The sequence below is a fragment of the Malaclemys terrapin genome, chromosome 15, assembly GCF_027887155.1.
Source record: "Malaclemys terrapin pileata isolate rMalTer1 chromosome 15, rMalTer1.hap1, whole genome shotgun sequence".
In the NCBI taxonomy this organism is placed as follows: domain Eukaryota; kingdom Metazoa; phylum Chordata; order Testudines; family Emydidae; genus Malaclemys; species Malaclemys terrapin.
In genome coordinates, this window is record NC_071519.1 from 3,542,301 (window position 1) to 3,559,375 (window position 17,075).

At 52.8% G+C, this 17,075-nt stretch overlaps 1 protein-coding gene and 1 non-coding gene across 6 annotated transcripts in view; both read left to right on the top strand.

The window, feature by feature from the left end:
* Positions 1-379: 379 nt before the first annotated feature.
* CHD3 (chromodomain helicase DNA binding protein 3) overlaps positions 380-17,075 on the top strand; it is a 58,766-nt gene continuing 42,070 nt past the window's right edge. For 3 of the 5 annotated variants that reach the window (XM_054049508.1, XM_054049511.1, XM_054049509.1), the window contains exons 1-3: positions 380-970; positions 16,148-16,266; positions 16,848-17,021. In XM_054049508.1, coding sequence (XP_053905483.1) covers positions 766-970; positions 16,148-16,266; positions 16,848-17,021 — 498 coding nt within the window. In that variant the 5' untranslated portion in view covers positions 380-765. The remainder of the gene's footprint in view (positions 971-16,147; positions 16,267-16,847; positions 17,022-17,075) is intronic. The other 2 variants (XM_054049512.1, XM_054049513.1) reach the window with 1 other exon arrangement.
* On the top strand, positions 14,671-14,743 carry TRNAK-UUU (transfer RNA lysine (anticodon UUU)). The gene has a single exon. It is a non-coding gene; the product is annotated as a tRNA-Lys (tRNA).

The following is a 17,075-nucleotide window of genomic DNA, read 5'->3' on the forward strand; positions in this document are numbered from 1 at the left end:
TTTTCTGTCCCCCCCCCCCCCCCCGGAAAATATTTTTATTGAGGGAGGTGGGGGGGAAGTATAAGAAAAAAGAAATAATTTAGAGCAGCCATCTTTGTTTTATGCAGAAATCTTTCTCTTTCAGTTCCCCCCCAGTGCCAGGAATATACAAATATTGTTCATCTATGCAATGAGCTGAGAGATTCAAACAAGCAACAATAAGGAGAAAAATTAAGGGGGGGGGAATCTTTTTGTTGTTGTGGCTGTTTTGGATTGATTGGGGGGGGGGCTGGGTTTTTTTTTTGTTAACCTCAAGGAAGAGGTGTGTGTGTGGTGGTGTGGGGGGGGGTGACTTAAAAATCAAGCCAGCCATTTTGTTTTTTTTTTTCAATAAAGAAAGGGGTGGGGGGGATTTTTTTTCCCTTTTTTTTCCCTCCTGGGGGGGTCTGTTTTAAAATAATTTAAGGGCGGCCATTTTTGTTCCTTGCTCTTGTGGCAAATATTATGCTGAGCTGCCCCCTTAGAATTTAAATATATTTTAAACTTCTCTCTTCCTCTCCCCCCCACTTTTATATTTTTAAAGTGGGGGAGGGGAAAAAGTTAAGAGGTTTTTTTTTCCCTCTCTTTTTTTTGAATTCATGGGACTTTTTCATGCAGTTTTTTTTTTTTTTTTGTGACTGAGGTGATTTGAACGGGGGGGAAAGGATTTTTGTGTGTGGTGAAGGGGGGTTGTTCCCCCCCGTCTCTCTCTGTGTGTGTCCCTGCCCCCCCCCCCCCAGCACCACCATGGCTTCCCCTCTGAGGGAGGACGAGGAAGAGGAGGAGGAGATGGTGGTGTCTGAGGTGGAGGGGGATGAAGAAGAAGAGGAGGAAGAGGAGGAGGAAGAAGGAGCAGGGGACAACAGCCCAGGCGACATATTCCCGCCTGCTGCTGCTCCACTGGCACCAGCACCAGCAGCATCAACTCCACCAGCAGCTGCGGTTCCTCCAGGTAAACAAGCCCCCTTCCCCCCGAGCAGGGCGCCAAAACACCCCCCTCCCCCTCCAACGGCTTTGGAACTTTCGGGGGGAGGCATTGTTTGTAAACAACCAACGGCTGTGGAACGTTGAGGGGCCGAGAGTTCTGACTTCCGAGGCTCCCCCCCCGCCGCGCGCGCGCCGCTGCCCAACGGCTTTGGAACGTTGAGGGGCCGAGAGTTCGCGGCACCCCCCCTTCCCCCACTGCCCAACGGCTCTGGAACGTTAAGGGGCCGAGAGTTCACCCCCGCAGGCGCGCACGCTGCCGAGAGGGGAGAGTTTCCATCCCCCCTTCCCCTCTTTGGATCGTTGACGGGCCGAGAGTTCCGACCCCCCCGCCCCCATGCGCCCGCGCTGCCCAATGGCTTTGGAACGCTGAGGGGCCGAGAGTTCAGCCCTCCTCCCCCCCCGCGCGCGGCTTAACGGCTTTGGAACGTTGAGGGGGCCCCTCGAGAGATTCTAATGGCCCCCCCGCGTTTCGAACGTTCAGTATGGGGGAGGGGTACAGGCAAGCCCCCCTCGACTTGGTTTTCAGGGCCCCTCCCCCACCCGAAGTGGCCTCAGTGGGGCCCGATGCGCCTCCATGGATTCCAATAGAGAACAGGATCGCCCCCCCCCCCCGAATGTGGGGTGGCCCTGATTGCTTAGCAACACAGCCCCCCTTCACCCTTCTCCATTAAAGCCCTGGAGGCTACCCTCAAAGTGCTCCCCCACCCCCTGCCAGCCCCTGTGAGGCGGTGAGCACCCCCAGGGTTGAGGGTTTCCCCAGCCAGCAGATAAAAAGGGCACCGTGGCAGACAGGACAGGGCACATGGGGTCCATTGACAGGGAGGGAACCTCGAGGGACCAGCTGATGGCATTTGCCAGCGGGCTGGGAGAGCGCTTTGGTGCCCTTCAGCATCAGATCAGCTGGAACGAGGTGGCGTGGGGGGTCAGTAACCTGTGGGGCGTGGCCTGCTGGCATTAGGGGCGGTAGGTGGCATTTGGCCCTCTGACTAGTGGTGGTCTCCAGGGGATGTAATCTCAGGGTGTAGGGAGCAGATGGGGCCAAACACTCAACCCGACTTAGTGCCCTGCCGGATGGGCCGCCTCGGGTATGATGCAAGGGAGAGAGCGTTGGACTCTGTGCAGTGTCAGGACGTATTGGGAGAGCAAGTGGCTCCGCTGTCCATGGGACATGGCCACGGTGGTTACCTAAATGTGGGTGTGGTGGTCTCTGGTGGGGTGGGGGTCAGTAGCCACAGCTTGTGTGGAGGGACTTTGTACCCCTCATGATAGTGTTACCTCACCTGCGATGGGAGTAAAGGGTGCCTTAAGGGATGGGGCTAATTGCCCTCAACAGGAGTGGACGGGGTCAGGGCCAGGTTGGCGATGGTGGGAGCGGAGGGTGAGGTGAGGACAGGGTTAATGGGCTGCAGTGGCAGTGGATGGGTCACGGCCAGGTTGGCGATGGGGAGGGTGAGGTGAGGACAGGGTTAATGGCCTGCGGTGGGAGTGGGTGGCATTAGGGACAGGCTGGTGGTGGCGGGAGCGGAGGGTGAGGTGAGGACAGGGTTAATGGCCTGCGGTGGGAGTGGGTGGCGTTAGGGACAGGCTGGTGGTGGCGGGAGCAGAGGGTGAGGTGAGGACAGGGTTAATGGCCTGCGGTGGGAGTGGGTGGCGTTAGGGACAGGCTGGTGGTGGCGGGAGCGGAGGGTGAGGTGAGGACAGGGTTAATGGCCTGCGGTGGCAGTGGGTGGCGTTAGGGACAGGCTGGTGGTGGCGGGAGCGGAGGGTGAGGTGAGGACAGGGTTAATGGGCTGCGGTGGCAGTGGGTGGGGTCAGAGCCAGGTTGGCGATGGTGGGAGCGGAGGGTGAGGTGAGGACAGGGTTAATGGGCTGCGGTGGCAGTGGGTGGGGTCAGGACCAGGTTGGCGATGGCGGGAGCGGAGGGTGAGATGAGGACAGGGTTAATGGGCTGCGGTGGCAGTGGGTGGGGTCAGGGCCAGGTTGGCGATGGCGGGAGCGGAGGGTGAGGTGAGGACAGGGTTAATGGGCTGCGGTGGCAGTGGGTGGCTTTAGGGACAGGCTGGTGATGGCAGGAGCAGAGGGTGAGGTGAGGACAGGGTTAATGGGCTGCAGTGGGAGTGGATGGGGTCAGGACCAGGTTGGCGATGGCGGGAGCGGAGGGTGAGGTGAGGACAGGGTTAATGGGCTGCGGTGGCAGTGGGTGGGGTCAGGGCCAGCTTGGCGATGGCAGGAGTGGAGGGTGAGGTGAGGACAGGGTTAATGGGCTGTGCTGGGAGTGGGTGGGGTCAGAGCCAGGTTGGCGATGGTGGGATTGGAGGGTGAGGTGAGGACAGGGTTAATGGGCTGCGGTGGCAGTGGGTGGGGTCAGAGCCAGGTTGGCGATGGTGGGATTGGAGGGTGAGGTGAGGACAGGGTTAATGGGCTGCGGTGGCAGTGGATGGGGTCAGGACCAGGTTGGTGATGGCGGGAGCAGTGGGTGAGGTGAGGACAGGGTTAATGGGCTGCAGTGGGAGTGGATGGGGTCAGGACCAGGTTGGCGATGGCGGGAGCGGAGGGTGAGGTGAGGACAGGGTTAATGGGCTGCGGTGGCAGTGGGTGGGGTCAGGGCCAGGTTGGCGATGGCAGGAGTGGAGGGTGAGGTGAGGACAGGGTTAATGGGCTGTGCTGGGAGTGGGTGGGGTCAGAGCCAGGTTGGCGATGGTGGGATTGGAGGGTGAGGTGAGGACAGGGTTAATGGGCTGCGGTGGCAGTGGGTGGGGTCAGAGCCAGGTTGGCGATGGTGGGATTGGAGGGTGAGGTGAGGACAGGGTTAATGGGCTGCGGTGGCAGTGGATGGGGTCAGGACCAGGTTGGTGATGGCGGGAGCAGTGGGTGAGGTGAGGACAGGGTTAATGGGCTGCGGTCGGAGTGGGTGGAGTTAAGGACAGGATGGCGATGGCGGGAGCGGAGGGTGTGGTGAGGACAGGGTTATTGGGCTGCGGTGGGAGTGGGTGGGTCAGGCCTAGGCTGGCAATGGCGGGAGCAGAGGGTGAGGTGAGGACAGGGTTAAGCGGAAGGCAGGGTAGTAGGTGGGGTCAAGACTAGGGTGAATATGGCGGGGACCTTTTGCAGTATGCATCAAATGCCGTGTTTTGCGAGTTTACCTTCACTTCAGTTGTTGCCCTAAGACCAGTCCATATTCCCCCTGTATAACTGACCTGCTCCCTGCTCTGGGGCACCCATTATCTTGGTATCGGAGTCCTGCATGGTTTAAAAAGGAAATTTTAAATGTCAGTGAAATCACAGGGATGTAACCAAAGGGTGTTGTCCATTAAAATTGGAGAGTATTTTCCTGCTGCCAAACTAATCTCTACACATATTCGCTTTGATTTTCTCTCCCTTATTTAGAAAACCTCAGGCGTGGGGGGGAGGGGAAGGACGCTTAAGGAATCGAAGGAGCAGAGAAATAAGGAAGTGTGGGCGTAAGATTGCACCGGTTCTCCCTCTCCCTTTATCGTTGGCATAATTATTAATTTATTTCTATGACAGTAACACCCGGATGCCCTAATCATGGATCAAGGCCCTGTTGTCCTAGGCTGTGGGTACCTGCCTAACAAATAGATGGTCTGTCGCCAGAGTTTACAACCTAAGGCTTCAGCCTTCAGCCTTCCAAAGACTTGTCGTTTGCCGTGCATCACGTGAAAGACGTGCAAGTCTTTTGCCTTCGTCTAAATGGACAATCTCTGCTCCAATCCTATTATTCTCAGCAGTAGGGTCTTTCCGCCCATTGATTGGTCATAATGATCAGTGCATCGAGAGAGAAAAATATGCTTATTAGTTTCAGCCTTGTAGGAAAAGGATTTGTGACTTGGAAAAAAAAAAAAAAGTGTGTGTGGCGGGGGGAATAATGTCAATATCTTTCTGTCACCAAATTTGATTTCCAGGTCCCCAAAGTCACTTTGCTTTCTCTTGATTTAATAAATGCGTTAATTTTAATGTTGGGCCGGGGGAGTGGAAAGACAGCTGTCTCCCCCGACCTTCTTTCTTAGCATTTCCTGAGTGACTGAAAAACGTGATCGCTACGTATAGAAAAAACATGTTCAGTAGTTTTGAAGCATGGGGCCTGGTCTACGCTGGGGTGGGGGTCGATGTAAGATACGCAACTTCAGCTATGGGAATAGCGTAGCTGAAGTCGACGTATCTTATTTCGACTTACCTCCTGTCCTTACGGTGCGGGATCGACGGCTGCGGCTCCCCCGTTGACTCTGCTACCGCCGCTTGCCCTGGTGGAGTTCCGGAATCGACGGGAGCGCGTTCGGGGATCGATATATTGCGTCAACATGATATATCAATCCCCGATAGATCGATCGCTACCCGCCAATGTGGCGGGTAGTCTGGACATACCCTAAGTGTCTGATCCTGGAGACGCTTGAGTGGGTAGCTTTGCTCATGGAAATAGTCCCATTGGCTTTAGAGTGTGAGTCAAATTCCTTGTGTTGTGTGTTACATCATGACCAGAAGATGTGTGGCTTGAGATCTGCATTCAAATCCTGCCTCTGCCAGTGGCCTTGCTAGGTCACCTTGAGCGAACCGCTTCCCCACCCTGTGCCTCGGTTTCCCGCTCTGTGAAATGAGGCTAAAGATACTGTTGACTTGCTTTGGAAAGTGCTTTGAAATCTACTGAAGAAAATAGATAAGAGCTGGGGATAATTATTATATGAGAAAGTGGAGGAAAGATTTGCAGGTTTACGACCTAACATGTGTGGCTAAGTTAAAGAAAGGCAAAGATGATTCCCCATTGTGAATACTGATTTTAAAAAAAATTAACACTAGAGAGGGAGAAAAACAATCACTTTATTTTCTCTTGATCAAGAAAAGCCACTTTCAGTGAAAAGGAAAAGGTGTGTGTGTGTGTCTGTGTGTCTGTGTGTTTTTAAGCTCCAGGATTTAAAATAGTCTCCTCTTTCCCACTTTTCAAAATGGTCAGAAATCAATGTTTAAAAGCAGCGTTGCTTCATCACGAAAGCGGTGTCCCCTCAATCTTTAAATCTACCTCCCGATTCTCCACCTGTAACATTGAGACGCTTAAGCGAAAGAATCCAGAACCGTTCATAAAATGACCGTATGGCCTTGCTTTTTGTTTATTTGTATTCAAGTACAGGCTGCTGAACAGAGATCAGGGCCGCCTTGAGCTAGGCCTTGTATTGAGTAGGCGCCGATCCTGCAAGGCTTTTCAGCATTTATCATGAAAATCCTGGCTGTGTTGAAATCAGTGAGGATTTTGCCTTTGTCCTCAATGAAGCCAGAATTTCGGCCATAATTTTTTGACTTCCAAACTCCTCCAGACCAGGAAGGTAGAAGATCACAGGTTGATTGTTTTTCCCAGAGCCCTGAAAACATCCGAACTCTGGTGCTGATTCTGGAAAGACTTAAACATGTGCATAACCATGTGGATAGCTAAAGTCACTGATCGAAGTGGGACTCCTTGTGTGATCAGAATTAAGCACCTGATTAAGTCTTCACAGGATTGGGTACCTGCAGAATGTAACACCGTGGTGCCCGCTTCATCGCTAGTCTAAGAAGCAAGTTCCTGATTTGATGAGGTGCTGAAGGCTCACCATTTGTACTGAAGTCTGCTGGACCGGCAGGTGCTCAGCACCTTTGCAAATCAAACCACTAAAGTTGGCAGGGGGGTCTTTATAATTGCTCCCCCCAAAAGGGGCACTTTAAGTAGTATTTCCACGTAAAACAACCACATGGAAATTCTTACGGGATCTGAGAAACGAGGGGATACGTTTAGCCCCTGATCCTGTGATTGATGACGGATCCAGCTGGAGGATTGGCGGCCTTGGTTGCTTTCCAGCATGAAATCTCTTCCAACGTAGCTGTCCCCTCTCCTGAGTAGAGCACTGGGAACTCCACCAGGTTTCCTTGGCAAGAGTTTTCCTCACATTGGTCTTAAAGCGGTGGCTAATCCAGCTCATTGTCTGAAATTCGGGAAGGTCTCAGTAACCTACCTACTCCTGCACTGGATCTCTGATCTCTCCCGGCCCCCCAGCATTTCCTTGTCAGCTGGTGTCCCTGTGGATTTATACCCCATAACAGACTATTCTCTGAGGGCGAAATTTGCAAAGGGGTTCCGCATCCTACCTGGGAACAAGGGGGAACAGGTGGGCTTTACGCACTTCTGAAAATCTGCCTGCTTCAGTCAATTGCTTAACGGGGGACCTGAGCGCTTTCTGAAAATCTCCCTCGTAGCCTGTATTTAATTCGGCAGAGTTCCCGAGGTCCAGAATCCCTCCCTGACTGGCGAATTTCTACCTTGGGGACAATGATTTTTAAAGCCACTGTTAAAAATAAGAAGGACCTATTCCCCTGCCCCAGTGGAAATGGCCTCTGTTAACTGCCGTAGATAAAGGATCTGTTCTTGGTTTGCTTGTCTTTTGTTTAAATTTAAATATGCAAGTGGGGTGGAAAAGACATCTGTAGTGAATGAGATGAAGATTCTTGAGTCTTTCTTTGTTTCGGGTTACAGTGAAATAACTCTTGATTTCTGGTTTTAATTAAATCTCCATCCCCGCCATCCCTTGTCGCGTTATATAATATCTATGTGTGTGCATGTATTTTATATATTATATATATATATATTTTTTTTTTTCCCAAGGTAGGGAGTGAAATGTCACGTGTGTGGAAATTTCTAGTTGATTGCCTGCCAAAATACCCATCTCGGCTGCGCATGTGCATCAATATTATGATTAGGGCGGGGGGGGGAGAATCTGAAAGGGGCGAGGGGGGGAAAAAAAAAAAAGAAAAGATTGATGGCAGGATTAGAAATTGACGGGATTGAGGGGCGGTAAGGAGGCATCACGGCCTGCCCCGCTCCCCTCGGCTTTGTGAATTACATCCCACCGGGAACTGAGCAGCGGCTGAATGCAACCAGGTGATTCAAACCCAGAGGGCTGAAGAGATAATGTGGTATTGTCAGAAGAAACTGGGACATAGCCAGATGCGTTAGACAGAAGGGGCTGGCGGCTGAGCCGGGCTCCGACAGGAATCTAGGCGGGGAGGGTGCGAAGCCGAGTCCACCCCGTTGGCTGTGCCTCCGTTTTATTTTATTTTTATTTTTTTGCATTTTGATTTGCAAGGCAAAAGAGCTGGTGGTGTCAGCATACGGGGTGTGTGCCCGCCTGTGGGTGTGTGTATGCCTGTGGGTGTGTGTGTCTGTGTGTGTCAGAGGGCTGTGTTGTCATTTCTAACCTAGCAGGGCATCCCCTGTCGAGGTGACTGGCATCATCTGACGGGTCATTCCTCTCTGTGCTGCTGAGTTCATGTTTGCCTTGCAGCTGGCCAATATCTCTCTCCCGTGGCCAGCCTGCTGTGTGAAGTTGCCAAAGGATTATTAGATGAGGAATCCACCCTGAGTAGGTGGTCGGCAGGCTCCTGCATAAACCAGTGCATTTGTCTTGTCTTCCCTGAGGTTGTTTTACCGCCCTTCCTCCCCTCGCAGGCCATGGAAATCCATTATCTTCTTTTGTAAATCCAGGCTCACCAAGGCCTCGATCATCCAGCAAGTGGGACCCACTCAGATGCTTTGTTAGTTCGGGGCCTGCGTGCGAAGACGTGGCGGTGTGAATTTAGAGCCGGTGAAGGCTATTAGTTTGGGATCCCGTAGCGGACAGGTACAGTGGGATCAGTGTGCTTAATCTGTGACCTAGAGGGACCCTCTCTGGGGGCTTGAGCCGTGACCCCGTTTAGTTCTTGACCTCTGTCAAAAGACAGCCAGTTAGTGCCAGCTGTGATTTATGCGTCCGCCTGCCCCACGGGGAGCCAGGCTAAGAACCCGCCAGCTTGTAGGGTCACTGAACAGCCGGCGGATAACGACACGGGCTTGATTTGGACGGATGAGCTAGAGGAGAAAGGCTCTGCGTGCCGGGGAGGGAACTCCCGATCCGGGAGATGGCCACGCTGGTGTCTGATCCTGTCTGTCCCGGGCAGGAATTTGGAGCAATCAAATTTTTTAATTGCTCCGCTCCAGCTCCTGCATAAAACCTACGGGTCCACGCTCCAGCTCCGGGCTCCGCTCCAAAGCTCTGGTCCCGGGGGCCCTGAGTCCCTTAAACATCCCGACGGCTCTGTGGGGAAGGGACATGTCGTTATCCCCAGAACTGAGGGCCACAGGGATCAATGTTTTTTTGGTGCCAAAATCCCATTAATTCCAAATGCCTGTAAAAATCTGGGTCTCAGTGACTTAGCCAGGGTCGTATCAGAAGTCTGTGTTGGGAATTGAACTCAGATCTTCTGATTCGTAATCAAAAGCTTTACCCGCAAGAGCCTCCTTCCTCTGCTTAAACCTAACTTTTAGGGGTCTGTCCTGTAAAGTGCCGAGGGCCTTTGGCTCATGGCAGGAAGTGCTCCCTGCTCAAGGTGTAAGGTGGGGAGTTGGGGCGCTTGGAGCTATGGAACAGTTTGAATCCAGCCCAGGTGCTGTTGGGGTGTCCACCAGTGGCGTGCGGGGAAGCGCGGACTCACCTCTCCGTTGTTCTCAAGTGTCTCAGTTTTTGTTTAAAAAAACCCAACTCTATCGGGGAGGGGAAGGGGACAAACCTTGACAATGTGAGGTGAGTGTAACTGACTCCTGAATATGCAGAGAGCCTGCGCCCATTGGTCTGAGAGAGCAGAGCTTCCCCACGTGCAAGCGACGGTGCCTTCTTATGCACAACGTGCTGTGGGTGGTGGGTTACCAGGATTCATCACCAAATTTGGTCTGGTTGTTGGCTCATTAGCTTCCTCAGCCCAGGGAAGCGCGCGACGGGAACGATGATCTATGCCCCCCAGTGATGCAGCCTGGGGGGGACAGCTCAGTTAGGAAATGGATAGCTCAGTGGTTTGAGCAGTGGCCTGCTAAACCCAGGGTTGTGAGTTCAATCCTTGAGGGGGCCATTTAGGGATCTGGGGCAAAAATCTGTCTGGGGATTGGGCTTGCTTTGAGCAGGGGATTGGACTAGATGACCTCCTGAGGTCCCTTCCAACCCTCATATTCTATGGTTCATTCCTTTATGATGGCGGCCCATTGTGTGAAGCGAGTGCAGCGTTCTCAAAAGTCCCACCCGAGCGCCTGTGTCAGACGAAGTGGTTGTAATGCTCCTTCTGGCCTCCAAAACGGACTCCTGGGCCCTGTCGCTGGCCATCCCAGCGTTGAGGCCTGGCTGGGTTGTGCCTGTGTCTGTTTGCTAATTATCTTCTGTCTCCAGGGCTGCCAATCTGGCAATTTCACTGACAGCAAATTAAAAAAAAAAAAGGATCAAAACCCCATTGCCCTAGGTGCGAGGAATTTGGCTGAGTGTTGGTGGCTGGGATTCTGGTCTTGCTGGTTTGAGCGCGGGTTTTCTAGAGGCGATGCTAGATGTTCTGCGTTAGTCACGCTTGGGGAACGTTCCCCCACGGTCTCCAGTCAAGTAGGTGGAGAAACGGCTCACGGCGGGGGGGCGCGGGATGAAGCGTGAGAATGGCTATCTAATTGTTGTTCAGCTGGCTGTCTTGTGACATTAGCATGGCCCCATTATGTCTGGCCTCCCTGAGCTCATCAGAGCTTCTGCAGAGGAGAGCAGACAGTTAAACAGCTGACCAAAAAACAGGTGCAGAGGGACCCATTCACACCAGCGGAGCGACATTGGGGTGAGTGAGAAGAGAACAGGGGCGTGCTGCATCCCACAAGCTCTGTCTTATTTTGCCGGTATGCTGAGGATGGTGCTGCAAAACTCTTGCGCCATTTCCTGATTTCCTTAAATCCTCAGCTCCCAGAGTCATGTGATTAGGTGAGACTTTCAGCTGTGGTTGTTTGAAAATAGCAAGTTGTGACCTCTCTCGGTTGTGGGGGAAAGCTTAAAAACATAAAACCGGGCGGGGGTGGGAGGAACCCTGGATTTATTATTTATTTTTTAAATCTCAGGATTTTTTTTTTTTTTTTTTTAAGTCGACCTCATGATTTTCTTTGCGGCCTGACTCATGGCTTTTGAAGGCTTTGGCTTGGCAGTGTCCAGTGGATTAAAAAAAAATCCCCTTTTCCCAAGGTCTGGCTTCTGTCATTCATACTACCCTGAGCCACAGGCAAGGGAGCCAAAATCTCTTTCCTCTGCTCTTCGGCACATAACTCAGAGCTTTGCTTGTTTCAAACCGCCGTCGGCCTTGCCAGGATCCCGGTCGTCTGACATTCGATAGCTGCTCTGAGGTGATTGACTCATGGGTTTGCTGCTGCTGGCTTCGCCAGATGTGGTCCGTCTTGGGCTATGGTCCCATCAGATCTCACAAGCTGGGTAGGACTCGGGGGACAGAGGCGCCAAGGTCGCAGCGGGGGAAGTGGTATTAGAGGAAAGAATGGTGATGGGAACAGTTCACTTCCTGTCTCAAACTCTGTCACGGTGTCGCTTGGCTCCACCCTCTCAGAGGTGGCTGCATTTTGGTAAAGCAGGGGAGACGACGGCGGAGCGTTAGAGCTTCGAACCGTGAATGTCTTGTAAACGAGTCAGGCATGTAAGTTACCATCGGGTCTGCCACGGTGCTGGGTTTTTTTGGGGTTCTTCACACTCCTGGCTTAGATTTGCAGCGGGGTCCCTCGGCTGACTGCCTTGGAGAGACCTAGAGACTTCTTGGAGTTTAAGGCGGAAGGATCATCTACTCTGACCTCCTGTGGTCTCACCCGGTTACGCCTGTAGTGAGCCCAATGACTTTAGTTAGACCAAAGCATCTCGATGTTGCATTAGCAGGAGCGTCATAAGCCAGACACAGGAAGTAATTCTTCCGCCCTACTCCGCGCTGATACGGCCTCAGCTGGAGTCTTGTGTCCAGTTCTGGGCGCCTCATTTCAGGAAAGATGGGGACGGATAGGAGAGAGTCCAGAGAAGAGCAACAAAAATGATGAGGGGTCTAGAAAACATGAGGGAAGATTGAAAAAATTGGGTTTGTTTAGTTTGGAGAAGAGAAGACTGAGAGGGGACATGATCACAGTTTTCGAGTACATAAAAGGTTGTTACAAGGAGGAGGGAGAAAGATTGTTCTCCTTAACCCCAGAGGATAGGACAAGAAGCAACGGGCTTAAATTGTAGCAAGGGCGGTTTAGGTTGGACATTAGGAAAAACTTCCTAACTGTCAGGGTGGTTAAGCTCTGAAATAAATTGCCCAGGGAGATGGTGGAGTCTCCATCATTGGAGGTTTTTAAGAGCAGGTTGGACAAACACCTGTCAGGGATGGTCTAGATAATAGTTAGTCATAGAATCATAGAAGATCAGGGTTGGAAGGAACCTCAGGAGGTATCTTAGTCCAATCCCCTGCTCAAAGCAGGACCAATCCCCAATTAAATCATCCCAGCCAGGGCTTTGTCAAGCCAGGCCTTAAAAACCTCTAAGGAAGGAGATTCCACCACCTCCCTAGGGAACCCATTCCAGTGCTTCACCACCCTCCTAGTGAAAAAGTTTTTCCTAATATCCAACCTACACCTCCCCCACTGCAACTTGAGACCATTGCTCCTTGTTCTGTCATCTGCCACCACTGAGAACAGTCTAGATCCATCTTCTTTGGAGCCCCCCTTCAGGTAGCTGAAGGCTGCTATCAAATCCCCCCTCATTCTTCTCTTCTGCAGACTAAATAACCCCAGTTCCCTCAGCCGTTCCTTGTAAGTCATGTGCTCCAGCCCCCTAATCATTTTTGTTGCCCTCCGCTGGACTCTCTCCAATTTTTTCACATCCTTCTTGTAGTGTGGGGCCCAAAACTGGACACAGTACTCCAGATGAGACCTTACCAGTGCCGAATAGAGGGGAATAATCACGTCCCTCCATCTGCTAGCAATGCCCCTACTTATACAGCCCAAAATGCCTTTGACCTTCTTGGCAACAAGGGCATACTGCTGACTCGTATCCAGCTTCTCGTCCACTGTAACCTCTAGGTCCTTTTCTGCAGATGGTCTAGTTGTCCTCTCTAGGTCTTTTCCAGCCTTACGGTTCTGTGATGCGTTGGGGCTCGGGTCTGCGAGGGAGTAGCTTGCAGGTGTAACTTTGCCTGCCAGATCCCCATATTTTTGTCTACTGTGAAATTGACAACGGGGTGGGGGAGGGGTGTGAAATGACCATCCGGGTCGGCCTAGAAACCATAATTTCGCTTTATGCAAGGCCCGAACTCATGTCTGACGCTGTGTATTTATTATTTTGCAAGAGAAGAGTAACGGGTAAATATCTGTTTCACCCTAAAAGCCCTAATAATGGTTGGTTTTCCACAGCTGCATGGATCAGTAGCACGACCCTAGGGAAGGAATAAATACCAGAACACAGCTGTCTGCCCTTTGGTGAAATAACAGGGTCCTCGGAGTAAATATAGCATTTAGCCCGGGGGGGGGGGGGGGAGGGGGATTGCATGGGCGTATCTCTGCTGCTGGAAATCCGTTGCCAGCTGTGAGGAGGAGGAAGATGCATTCTGACCTGGTGCGGCCTTGCTTTGGAGACGCATGTGAAGGCTTGAAAGTTAATTTGGAGGAAGGGAGGGTGAGAATCGAAAGCGCTGTCGCTGTTCCTGACAGGGAGGTTTTGTGGAACAGCTATTCCGCTCAATTTCCCTATGTAAATAATCCTTAATAGATAACGTGTGACTCCATCCCTAGGAGGCTTTCTGGGTTGGCACTGGCTTCTCTGTGACTTACGCGGTACTTGAAGGAAATCGTTGGACCGGGGTGAAATGCCAAAAGCTGCTCTTCCTGCGGTGCAAATGCCGTTACGGAAAGAGAACGTTTCCCGGTTCTTTGCTCCTGACGTCAGTTATTCTCAGCAGCGTCGACTGGGAACGCCAAAATTTGCAAGGAGCCCAGTAACTTAGTGCAGTTAGGACAACGACTCTGAGCCAATCTCATGCTTCAGGGCTCCGGCCAAGTTGCCTGCAGGGGTCAGGAAGGAATTGATGCGCAATTGGTATCGGGGAGTGGGAGCCACTTTCCCCTGGGGCATCAGAGATCGCCAGGGCTGGAGATGGGACATTGGGCACAGTGGGCCGGTGCTTTGATGTTGTGCGAATAATCCGCTTTCTAGCTGCCTGGCTGGTGCATCTGATTGGCCCTTTTGGCCTTAAACTCTAACTGGACAGGGTGCTGGACTGGCATTAGGCCTGGCTCTGCTGCTGACCCGCTGTGCGTCGGTGGGCGAGTCATTCCCATGCCTGGTGCCTCGGTTTCCCCTTCTCTGCTGATTTCGATTGTAAGCTCTTTGGGACGGGGACTTGTCTCTGACGAGGTATTTGTGCAGCTCCTGGCACAGCGGGGGCCGTGGTCTCAGCTGGGGCCTGCCGATGCTTCCGTATTATTGCAAAAAACAAACAATAATAACACTCCCTCAAAACGCCAGTGGAGAGGATTTGGCGTGTTTGCATAATGAATGGCCACCCAATGGTTTGGAACCACGACTATCCAGCCAGGTTTGGCTCACTAGCCAGGGGAGCTGCGTCTACGTAAAGCTGGTGCAGGAAAGAAATGGAATTGAGCCCGTTGTTTCGTTGAAGGCCAGTTAGATCATGTAATCTGGCCTGTCCAACGCGGGCCCATCAATTTCCCTTGCACTCAGAGAAGTGTCATTTTACCCTTTCACACCGTACACAAACCAGTGCTCACCCGCTGAAACGCAGAGGCAGCTGGTTTAGTACGAAGAAAAGGAAGTCCGGATAGCTCAGTCAGTAGAGCATCAGATTTTTAATCTGAGGGTCCAGGGTTCAAGTCCCTGTTCGGGTGAGTCTCGCTTTTGCCAAGAAGGCTAATGACATTTTGGGCTGTATAAGTAGGGGCATTGCCAGCAGATCAAGGGACATGATCGTTCCCCTCTATTCGACATTAGTGAGGCCTCATCTGGAGTACTGTGTCCAGTTTGGGGCCCCACACTACAAGAAGGATGTGGAAAAATTGGGAAGAGTCCAGCAGAGGGCAACAAAAATGATTAGGGGGCTGGGGCACATGACTTATGAGGAGAGGCTGAGGGAACTGAGATTGTTTAGTCTGCAGAAGAGAAGAATGAGGGGAGATTTGATAGCTGCTTTCAACTACCTGAAAGGGGGTTCCGAAGAGGGTGGATCTAGACTGTTCTCAGTGGTACCAGATGACAGAACAAGGAGTAATGGTCTCAAGTTGCAGTGAGGGAGGTCTCGGTTGGATATTAGGAAACACTATTTCACTAGGAAGGTGGTGAAGCACTAGAATGGGTTCCCTAGAGAGGTGGTGGAATCTCCTTCCTTAGAGGTTTTTGAGGCCCGGCTTGACAAAGCCCCTGGCTGGGATGATTTAGATGGGGATTGGTCCTGCTTTGAGCAGGGGGTTGGACTAGATACCTCCTGAGGTCCCTTCCAACCCTGATCTTCTATGATTCTAAGTCATTTTTTTGCATGATTAATCTGTGGAACTCCTTGCCAGGGGATGTGGCGAAGACCAAAAATATCCCTGGGTTTCCAAAAAGTTCACGGAGGATAGGTTCATTGGTGGCTCCTAGCCAAGATGGTCCGGGATGCAACCCCATGCTCGTGGTGACCCTAAACCGCAGGCTACGAGAAGTGGTAGCGCACAGTGGGTCACAGCATAATTGTCCTGTATGCTCCCCCAGTGCGCTAGCTCAGGCCACTGTTGGAGTCAGGATACTAGGTTAGTTGTAGCGAGGCCTGACCCAGTCTGGCACCCTTATGACTTCAGGATTGTGCAGGAGAGAATGAATGGGGAGCTAAGGTTGACGCCGGCCGAGAGATTCAAACCGTTCCCCTGCGGCTCTTTGGCCTGCCGTTCACCTCGGAGGTCCCTGCGCGTCCTCAGTGCGGTGGCTTCGAGTGGCTGCAAAATGCGATGAGCCGGGCTCTGAGCCCAGTTCCTTGGGGGCCTGTAATCCGTGCCCGGCAGGTGTGGAGAACAGATGGCAGCTCCGGGCCCGCGGGACGGTGCGGCTGTGTTCAGGGGCTCTCGGCTTATTAGTGCCTGGCCCCGGCTGCTCAGAGGCGAGGATTCTAGGCAGGGTGGATTGTAGGGGTGGGCGAAGAGGGAGCCGGGGGGGGAAGACAGTTTGCTTCAGCATGTCAGCAAGACGCACAGAATCCTGGTGCCGGCAGCCCGCTCCCCGGTGCTGACTTACTTATCTTTTCTTTCCCCCCGGCTCTGCAGACGAAGAAGATGGGGATCTCAGGAACCTGGAGAGCGCCCTGGGCGTCAAGAAGAAGAAAAGGGGTCCCCGCAAACAGAAGGAGAACAAGCCGGGGAAGCCCCGGAAGCGCAAAAAATTAGTAAGCAGTTTGCCGGGCGGCTGACTCGTCGGGGGCGGGGCAGCTGGAGGCGGGGTGTGTGTGTGATCTCAGACGGGGAGGGAGCAGCGGGTGTGAGGGTGGGGCGGGTTGATCTTGGACAGGGAGGGGAATCTATGTGGGGACACAGTCCTTTTTGAGCTCGGTGGGCTGATCTTGCCGCCGAGCTGTGTTTATCGGCCCTGCCCATCTCCTCAGCCCGAGAAGGCTCAAACCCCACGCCCAGAATCCGTTCGGCCTCTTTATTGGGGGCAGCATGTATTGGTGGTGCAGGATCCTATTCCCAACTCTGACACTGGATAACCTAGAGCAAATCACTCCCTCCTCCTCCCCACCCCCACCGTGCCTCAGTTTCCCCATCTGCGAACTGATGCCGACCTCGTTTGTGAAACGCTTTGAGATCTACTGATGAAACGCATAACAGCCGGGGCACATGAGAGATTTCCCCCCTCGAATCCTTCCAGCCGGTTCGACCGAGATTGACATCCGCCCTGTCCCCGCTGGGAGCTGTTGTGTTCCTCGCCAATTAGCTCCCTCTTGACTTTGCCCCTCTCGCCCCTCAGGTGAGTGAGGATGAGTTTGAGTCGGACCGGGAGGAGTTCCGGGAGAAGTCGGAGAGTGGGAGCAGCGACTATGGAGGGGTAGCCAAGAAGAAGCGGCGGAAGCACCGGGAGAAGAAGGAGAAAAAGACCAAACGCCGGAAAAAGGTGGATGGTGATGCAGGCCAGAAAGTAAAGGTACAGAGCAGCGATCCACCCCCCGCTGCTGGCCGAGCTCTCTGGGGTGAAACC